The following is a 9,632-nucleotide window of genomic DNA, read 5'->3' as shown; positions in this document are numbered from 1 at the left end:
CAAATTACTCCAAGAAATTAAATGGTTGTCACATGATTATACTACTTTTATTTAATTTTTTAAGAAATGAATTGAATTATATATTATACTAGTAATTAACACATTAAATCCACATCCATGCAAAAAAGAATATTGCTGGCCAAAAACAAAAATGCATGACACTCAACTAAGTGCTTCTCAACATCAGCTTCTTCATGTTGTACATATTATTTATTTTCAATCACCTACCCTACCACCACCACCACCCCTGCCTAACCTGGGATCCCACAACTAGACTTTTCTTTTATTAAAATAATAATAAATTAATAAAAATAGTAAAAATTTATGCAGACAGACGACAGTGCAAGGAAGATGGGCTGTGTTTGGTACAACAAGAAATATTTTCCTGAAAAATAAATAACTATTTATTATCTTGTGTTTGATAAGCAAACAATACTATGAGTGTGGCGCTGAGGATTAGGGCTGTGGGGTGGTGCCAATGGGAACTATGGGAGTGGGTATTGGGTCAGGACGGATGGGAAGAGACAATCAATATTGATTCTGATGACATTTATATATGGACTAGTTTTTCATATTTTCACTCGAGAAATGATTATCTTATTTTTTAGAAAATAACAATGTCTGAGAACCACAAACACTCGAGAAACTACACATTTTGTCCTTCAAATGGACTGGTCTTTACTCTATAGCGTTCGAACTTATGCCTAGTGGGGCATAAGTTATTTAGAAATCAAAGTCATGTCTAGAAATAACTTTTGTGAAATATTATGGTACAAAAATATATACTTATACCTCACGAAAAAGTTATTTATTATGAAGTGCATAAATTAAGCCCAACACAAAATAAGAGCAAAAAATGCAGATGACCCAAACTATATGGGCCCTCACTCATCAACCAGTTCTATTGTATGCTGGAGGCTGCAATAAACTCTTGGCCCAGTAGCAAAATATAGAATTGGGCTTACACAGTAGCTGTTGAGTTCATTTAGTTCCTTTGCACAAACTGATCACTGTTACAAACAACACTTCCTCACATGTGAGTGAATTACTTTCCTGCTATACACTAAAGAAACAACTACAAAATTCTCAAGCATAATTTCGAGTAATATTCATGCTGCTACAGTTCAAAACTACAATATAATAGTAGCTGTACAAGTAAGTGACCAGTTGCTACTGCTGATGGAAGTTTTCCAACCTTCGTAAACTAAGAGACAGTATAATCCTAAACTTGGAGCAACCCCGACACCATTAACGTGAAACAGGAGAGGTATGACTATTACAAGTTACAAACTTTACGTATAAATCCTATAAACTACCCCTGCAGGGCTAACTGCATCAAAACCTAGACCATTAGCATTGGAGCTAAGGATTAACAAGCATCCAGTTTTCCTAACATCCTATAATACATATCAGAAATAATGATCTACATTGTTAGTTACGTATTCTATTTACCAGCCATATATTGGGTTTTCTACCTGAGGAGGCAAGAGATGGAGATCATTGCAATGCTGTTTGTCATAATCCCGAGTTCTGGGTATTGCACCAGTACACGACCTCAAGAACTCATTCCCTGTGAGACAATTGTGTGTAAATGCCAGAGCCCCATCAACCATCTCTTCTAGGTTTGGCATGGAAACTGATTTACCCATGCCTTTCCGACGTCTCCTGTCCAGACTTGTTTCATCACTCAAAACCTTTTCGAGGTCAGAATATTTCATGAACCTCTGGGTAGCAGCTTCCCATGAAAGCTTGTATTGCTCCTCGGGTGTGAGAGGTTGAGGTTCGCTAGACATTGCCTTTTCAACTTTTGCAACAAAGTCTTCAGGTGTCTTGTAAGTCAAACAGTTGGGAAATTCCTGGAAAAATTCATTAGATGGGTGATCTGCACATACTACAAATTTCCCCATTGCAAGAGCCTCAGCTGTGGCAGTACAGAGCACATCACTGATACTAGGATTTATGAAGACTTTGTAACTGCAAGCAAAATATGTTACATTAAAAAGGTGAACGGTAATAAATAAATCAAACAGGGAACACGGAAATGGGAAAAATCAACTACTAGCATCAAACAAAAGGCAGCAAATTGTATGTACTAAACCTTGTTGATCAAGCACAAGATCTAGCAGTTAGAAGGATCCTGTAAATGAAATATCCCAACAACCACTCAGTCCCAAACAAGTTGCGATCGGCTTACATAAATCCCCACTTCTTCAATGAAAAATACCAGAAAAGAAAAAAACAATTTTATTCAGTTTTTACAAAAAATGATTCCGAGAAAATTTAAGACTTTATACAAGTAGAGTCATTAATGAGGTATCTACCCCTTAGAAAGAACAAAAAAATTTGCTCCCAAGTAAATTGAAATCAGGTCTCGGACATGCGCTCTCTAAAGGTTACCCTTGCTTATCATACGAATATCTTTACCATCTTAGTAATTGATACATTAACAGTAATTCTAGTATCATTTTGTCACAAGGGAGCAGAATGTTACTTTTGTCGGTTCCATTATAATTCCTCTCTGATGCTTTATAGATCATTGCACCAAAATGGAACAAGATGCATTGAATAATGATTATTCTGTGTAACACTTTCTGAGAAAGGTTCTATTAAAGGATTCTTACCCATGAAGAGAATCATCTGCATGGTCTCTACCATTCATGAAGTTGACATTGAGATTTAACCTCTTTGCCGTACTCTGTACTTCATGAGCATCTTCCCCATTGCCGAATACATCCAAATTAAAGCCATCAAATTCAGTTTTGTGCTTTGATAAGAGATCTATCAACTCCCGGTATCCCTTCGCCCAAACCATTTTGCCAAGGAAATATGCCCCTTTAGAGAAAACTTTCTGGCCGCTTTGTCTATCTGCAGCTGCTTTTTCTCCTATTTTCAGAAACTTTGGATTGACACCATGAACATTGCAGACCAAAGACCTGGGCAAATCTTGTGTAGCAGCAGAAAGGCGAAGAACCTAAACAGGAAAATTGACATCTCAATTAGGACCAACATGAAATAACAGGCAGGGTGATTTAAAATTTAAAAGAGGACATGGTGCTTTAAAATACAGTGTTAAAGCATCTTCCGATGCTCAACTAAGTTGCGCGGACTCTTCACTTTCGATGCCACACCCGTGTCGGATTTTCCAAAAACACACTACTTTTGGCGAATCCAACACGCACCCCTTGACATTTTTGAAGAGTCCGAGCAACATAGATGCTCAATGCATGTTTAACCCACAGTTCCCCTCTTTCTCCTTTTCTGATGACAATTTACCATAGACTAACCATACCTTGTCACAATATGCTCTCGTGACCCAATTGTTAATGTGTTTCACAAAAAAAGCTTGAAGAGCCCCATTCTTTTCCCTCTTGATATATTCCAAATAGTTTGTGTGGACGATACCAACAACATGGTTGAATTTATTGGTCCAACGTTTTCCATGGTGGTACCAATTGAGATGTTCTGGCTCCTCCAAAATTGCAATATCGGCATCCCTAGATGGGATAAACTGAGAAGTGTCTCCAGCTGGTAATATGCTCCGCCTTTCTTTGGAGAACTGGAAGGGAAAAAATATTTGTCAATAATCACATCCATCTCAACATCTTTGCCTACCATGTTATAATTTATTGAGCTAGTTAATCAAGGACTACCTTTCCAGGGTAAAATGAAATCTTGAAGTCAGCCTTGAAACCAATTCTCTCCTCGAGCCAATTGCGTATATAAAGCTCTTGAGCTTCAGGAGAACTAAAAGTAAGTTGGTTTGGATAAACCAGCTCTTGGTCAGACTTACATAGCCATGGAACCAGCAACGTAACATTCTGCTTTTCTGATTTGGCTAAGTAAGCCGCTCGGAATAGAGGATTTACAGCAGTTCCTGTCATCCAAGGAAGGCTAGCAGTTGTAACTATTGCTACATGTCTCTTATCGCCTTCTAGATTCTGCTTGGTAGAATCTCCCCAAAATCCACCATCATAACAATGACCAGTACTCTGAAGAACACTGGCGATTCTTAAATCTAATTCATCATTCATAATTTCACCATCAATCAGCGAGGACCCCCCTCCAGGTAAGGAATTTAGCAAAAGCTTGCTGTGTCCTTTGCTGCATAAACTTTCTACAATCTTCTCCGATATATCTGCAAACAAATTAAAGACACATAGAAGGTGGGTTATAGTTTCAACAGACAGCAGATAGACATTTTAAATTTGAATAAAAGTTATAACAGAATAAAAAAAGAAAGAAAAGTTCAGTTTATTCTTGTATATCATTAGAACCCAGAATTCTTGTTGTTGTACATTGAAGATATGACACATCAAGTTCCATTATGAAATTATGACATCCATAACTAACATCCGTCTGTTACAGTTTTTTTATATGCAGACTGTTTTACCCCCAGTATATCATTCAAATCTCTGCATCGCCACATTGGACATGTCAAGGACACATAATGGAGAAATTATCCAATTATACTTGTTGAAAGTTCGTAATTAACAGTGCTACCACAGATTTCACACAAGATAAAAACACTCAGAGCTTCATGTGCAACAATTTACCATAAATATAAACTGAGAACATTTTAAGAAATATAGCTTGATGCAAAGTAAGCTAACCGTCCTAGTTAACATGCAATAGTAGGCTATTCATCCTACTAAATAACCAAAAAGAATAAGTGATATCTAGAGAAACGTGAAAGCACTGATAAAATATCAAACCAGGAGCGCATAGGTAGCATCACCAATTTGACTTATGCTAGTGAAGAATATCTACCTTAAACAGATTAAAGAGACCTAACATCAAAAAGAAGAAAAAAAATAAGGACATTCATGTAGAGTCATAGACTAAATGTATTGGTTGAGCATTGCAAACAGATCATAAACAACAAAGACAATCCAAAACTACAAACAATAGATTTGTAAATGCCAATTGAACTATTACCTCTTCTTATTCCAATTTGATCCAAAAATGGGCTCGATTGTCTAACTAAATATGCCAATAGTTCTGGCACATCAAGTGGTGGCACTCCCTGCATAGATGAATATCATGTGAGGATAGATAAGAGAAAGAAAATGCCTCTAGTCTAACTGCTGTCAATCTACTAGAGTAGAATTTAATCCTAGTTAAAATTCACCAATAATTTAACCCAGAGAGACTAGCTCCTAGATAGTAAATATCATGTCCAATTTTTCTGCTGTTGACATGTAATCCAACTTGTATACATGAAAGGGAAGATTAGGTCATTTAGAATGTTAAATTCACAGAGGTAAATCAAGATAAAAATAAGAGATACGTCTTCTATTTCACTTGTTTAAAATAGTGAAAAAAATAAGAGTGAATTCTGTTCACGCTTATCAAGAAAAGAATATCTCCTCCCTGTGTCTTCCTCCTAAACTTTTCTTCACCTCTCAGGTTATAAGTGTACAACCAAATTACGCAAGAGAAATATTTTTATTTCTCTTTCGATTCCCATCCTTTCTCAAACTTTTGAAGCAGGATATTAGCGCAGGGCACGGTCCAAATCAAACGCATAGAAAACCTTGTAGAATAAAATCTCATCCAACGTTAAAAGATAAGACACTAACCTTTGTCTCTTCTGGTTCCTTGCAAATTGATTTCTGGAAAACAATTAGACAAATAGAAAAACAATATATTAATCACATGGATAAACATCAATCAATACAAATGTGAGTAAAGACAACTTACATAACAAGTCAACACATAATGGTGAAGGAATCAAAAGACACACAGAAAGATCTAAAATAAAGAGAGCAACTATCCGTGGTTGATGAGCTGAACAAACGCAAGCTTACCCTCCCATTGTGACCAAAAGCACTCACGTATACCATTAAACAGTAAGCTCAATATAAAATATCCACCAACCATTTGACTTAATCCCACAACCAAAGAAAAAAAAAACTCCAGCAAGTACCAGCATCAAGATGGGACAACCTAGCCCCAAGGGTTCTGGTCTAGTAGCACGTCACATGTTCAAACCCTATCGCAGACAAAAACCTGGAATTTAAGTGGAGAAGGGTAGAGGGGCAGACCCGTTACGCACTGAGTTTCGATCTGGGCATGGCTCAGGGGCATTTGTCGGTATTTTAAAAAAATGATGGGACAACAGAAAACTGAACTCCACCATTAGCACAATAACCCACAAAAAGGAAGTTCAAAAATAAGAGAAATGAGGTATCATGAAAATATCTAGCACATTTGGGAAAAACCATGTACCACCTAAAGAGACAGAGTAGTTGTGCTTTCCCCGAAAATGAGATTTGTAATACCTAACCTACTAGGCAGAGGCAGATACAAGATTTGAACTTTATGGGCCCGAGTTCAAAATTCTACCACATCCATTTGATTCATCTGAGTTGGAATCTATTATTTCTGCATATTTAATGGATCTTTTAACACATATTGGGTCAGAGTCGAAGTTATTGGGTTTGGATGAAGTAATAACTTGTACACTAAGTCTGCCCCTGGCTACTAGGTGATCCGAGATCACCCAATTATTGCTTATAAAACTTTAACTAAAGAAGGCATATCAGATAATAATGAATCACAGTACACAGTATTTCTCATTTAATAAGAGATGGTGTTGAGGAAAAATAACCATAGAGGTAACTTTCAGCGTAAAAACATTTTTTATGCTCTAGGAACTAAAAAGGAAACACAAAAGCAAAGTTAACAATGTGAATTGTAGTACCTTCTTAAACGCATACCACCTTGCTTAAGATTACTTATGTTAAAAGCTGAAGAACCAAATTCAGACTCGATTCCTCTGATGAGTAACAGGTTTTTTAAGTTATAATTTGCTTTAAGTTTTTCATTTTTGGGAGAAGAGGCAACTAGCTTGTTATTGAAGAATCTATGCAACTGTCACAGAGTAGCAGCACATAATCACTAGCCTAAACAGATCATTCATCAACACCAAACACTTACTATATTCCTTCAAACTAAACAAGTAACACATCCATCAAAACTTCCATACCAAATTTTACTCGACCATAGCAAAGATACTCCAACAATTGAGAACAGATGAAAAAGACCATCCATATACTCATCCAAGATTCATTTTTTAAGAAATAGCAAATCATTTCAACAATGATGGTAAATCATAGCTTAAATATTAACAGCAAAATGACAAATAATTATACTTTTAGTCCATGAATGAAAAACCTATACTATATGTTTCCATAGTAAAAAATGATAAAAGGAAATAAAGCATAATAATCAGAATCTGAAATTACCAAGCTTGATTTTACTTTCCCCACAAATTCACTATTCTTAATCACTTCAAAAATCTCTGCCGGGGACGATCTCGATCCCTTAAGCTCCACCTCCAGCTCCTTTAACCGAGTTTTGAAAGTTCTAATAGGCTCCCAATCAAATTCCCCAAAATGTCTCTCTTCCTTAAGCCTGTCACACCTCCACTTCCTCCATATCTCCCTCTCCCTCTCCCTCTCCTTCTCCTCCTCCTCCTCCTCTTCCACTTCCGCTACAATTGCATTCTTAATCGCTGATAAATCAATCCTAAGCTTCCCCTGCGACGGCCACTTAAACTCCGACGACGAATACGCCCTACGTATCTCAGAAAGCTTCGGACGAAGCTTCTTCACAAAATCAATCTCCGCCGGTGCCGTAATGGTAGAAGCCGTAATTGCTGGAACAGCGAAAGGCGATATCGAAGCTGAATTGATGAAATTCTCCAGCTCTCTATCCGCTAAGTTCTTAAACTTATTCGCTCGGTTTTTTATAAGCTGAAGATCCGCGTCCGCTGAAGATCGTACCTCTTGCCATCCCTTCGATATAAACGACAACGCTTTCTCCGCCGTCACAACGGAGCTCGAACTCGAACCTACAGACGGCCTCGTTCTCGTCTCCGGTGGCCTGAAATTGATCATTTTTCCGGTGAGATTCTGGAAGTTTCTAGGGTTTCGATTGAAAAGTGTTTTCTCCTCTTTCTTCAATGGTGAAGAAAGGGAAGTGAAAAAGAGGGGACGGCTGAGAATTTAAAGGCTATGATTTTGGGGAATTAAAAAAAAAAATTCCACGTGGATTAACACGTAGGATGAAACCGTGTTGATTGGATTCGCGGGAAATGACGTGGACGTATGGAGATCAGTGATGTGGATTTAATCACGTGAGTTGAAAACAAATTTATTTTACTCCCTCCGTCTCATTTTATATGTCACCTTTTTATTTTGCACTTGCATTAAGAAATGATGTGACTTTACCCTTCTACCCTTATTTAATATTTTCTTAAGTCAACTTTATCAATAAATGACAAGACTAATTAACTATTCTATCAATGATATAATAGGCAAAATATGGTAATTTATGCATAAATTTTATAAAATGACAAGTATTGTGGTCCAGCTATTTATAGAAAGAGATGACATATAATATGAGACGGAAGGAGTAGTAATATTGAGTCATAATTTCTTTCTTTGTTTTTTCAAATCGTCAGAAATTCATAGTTGTCATCTTTAAAGTGTGTTTCAAATAAATTTGCTCCTATGTAACAATTCACAATAAATTTATTGTGCAAATTAGAGGAAGAACGACAAAATGAGAATATATAAGATGAAAGTACTCAAATTGGCATTTCTTAACTTGGCATCTTCATTTTTCTATTAATTTTTGTGATTCGATAATACTTATATTACTCTATTTTATAAACTAACAAGGGGTAAGATGAACACCGCAATAAATTGTTGTACGGAAAGCATCATATAGTGTACTACAAAGTTGTGCGTTAAAATTGCATCTACTTTTATTTTTTTTGTTCTTCAACCTTTTCTTTATCCTTTGTTTACTTGGCTTTTAGTTTTTTACTAAGCGCGTGTATGGTACTTGATAACTGGCTCATGTTTTTGCATCACTTGATCACGATTTTGCTATGACAAATCAGCCTAAAGTTCTAGGAACCACTAAGAGAATGGAAGAAAGAACACAAGAGGATTGTTGTTAGAAAGAATTGCGTAGAGAACTTTGATTGATTTTTGTTTGATACATTTATAAATGGATATCCCTCTATTTATACTACTAACTTAGGGATAAGTGTAAATAATAATTATTACATAAGTCCATACATATTTATAAAGTAATCCTTTTTCTAGAACTTCAATAATGTCTATAAATTTCTAAGGACCTTTCATGTAATATCTATAATATTCTAGATTCTACATGAAAAATTCTCACATTTCTTTAAAATCTTCCACTGTGGACTAGCCTTTTTCCGATGTAAGCCTTTCTTATGAATAACGTTGTGTCATGTGAAACATATGTGGCACTTATGTGACGTGATGACATGGCGGATCGTCACACGTTGTTGTATTTTTTAAAATTAGAATATTCAGGAAAATGGAATATGCTTCCACAACTTTGGAGCTTTGTTTGGACAAAAACAATTATCAATTTAAAAATCTAGACTTTATAATAGGCTGTTTGACACGTGTTGATTGATAGCTATGTTGATGACTTGATGTTATTTTGTCATTGAACAGTCGAAGAAAAAAACTTTAGTTACTTGTTGAATATTATTATTGAAAATCGTTCTTTTTTAATGAAGAAATACTGTTTTTTTTTTTTTTTTTTTTTTTTTTTTTTTTTTTTTTTTTTTTTCCCCTTAA

The 9,632-nt window shown here is 35.9% G+C and overlaps 1 protein-coding gene across 1 annotated transcript; it reads right to left on the bottom strand.

Moving 5' to 3' along the window:
• Window positions 1-1,037: 1,037 nt before the first annotated feature.
• Window positions 1,038-7,989, bottom strand: LOC102585986 (digalactosyldiacylglycerol synthase 1, chloroplastic-like). Its single transcript, XM_006339105.2, has 7 exons — window positions 7,248-7,989; window positions 5,580-5,612; window positions 4,936-5,023; window positions 3,651-4,135; window positions 3,290-3,556; window positions 2,622-2,971; window positions 1,038-1,974 (listed from the first exon to the last, which is right to left on the bottom strand). The coding sequence occupies exons 1-7, from the start codon at window positions 7,899-7,901 to the stop codon at window positions 1,449-1,451; spliced, it is 2,403 nt and encodes an 800-aa protein (XP_006339167.1). The 5' UTR covers window positions 7,902-7,989; the 3' UTR covers window positions 1,038-1,448.
• Between the last annotated feature and the right edge of the window lie 1,643 nt (window positions 7,990-9,632).

The sequence above is a fragment of the Solanum tuberosum genome, unplaced genomic scaffold (genome assembly GCF_000226075.1).
Source record: "Solanum tuberosum cultivar DM 1-3 516 R44 unplaced genomic scaffold, SolTub_3.0 scf00008, whole genome shotgun sequence".
NCBI lineage: Eukaryota > Viridiplantae > Streptophyta > Magnoliopsida > Solanales > Solanaceae > Solanum > Solanum tuberosum.
This window is presented reverse-complemented; position numbering and strand designations above follow the sequence as displayed.

Coding starts and splice junctions, on each gene's coding strand:
- LOC102585986 (XM_006339105.2), bottom strand. CDS start 7,901: ATGATCAATTTCAGGCCACCGGAGACGAGAACGAGGCCGTCTGTAGGT. Junction 5,613..7,247: donor GGAAAGTAAAATCAAGCTTG/GTAATTTCAGAT, acceptor ATTGTTTTCCAG/AAATCAATTTGCAAGGAACC. Junction 3,557..3,650: donor TTTCATTTTACCCTGGAAAG/GTAGTCCTTGAT, acceptor TTTCCCTTCCAG/TTCTCCAAAGAAAGGCGGAG.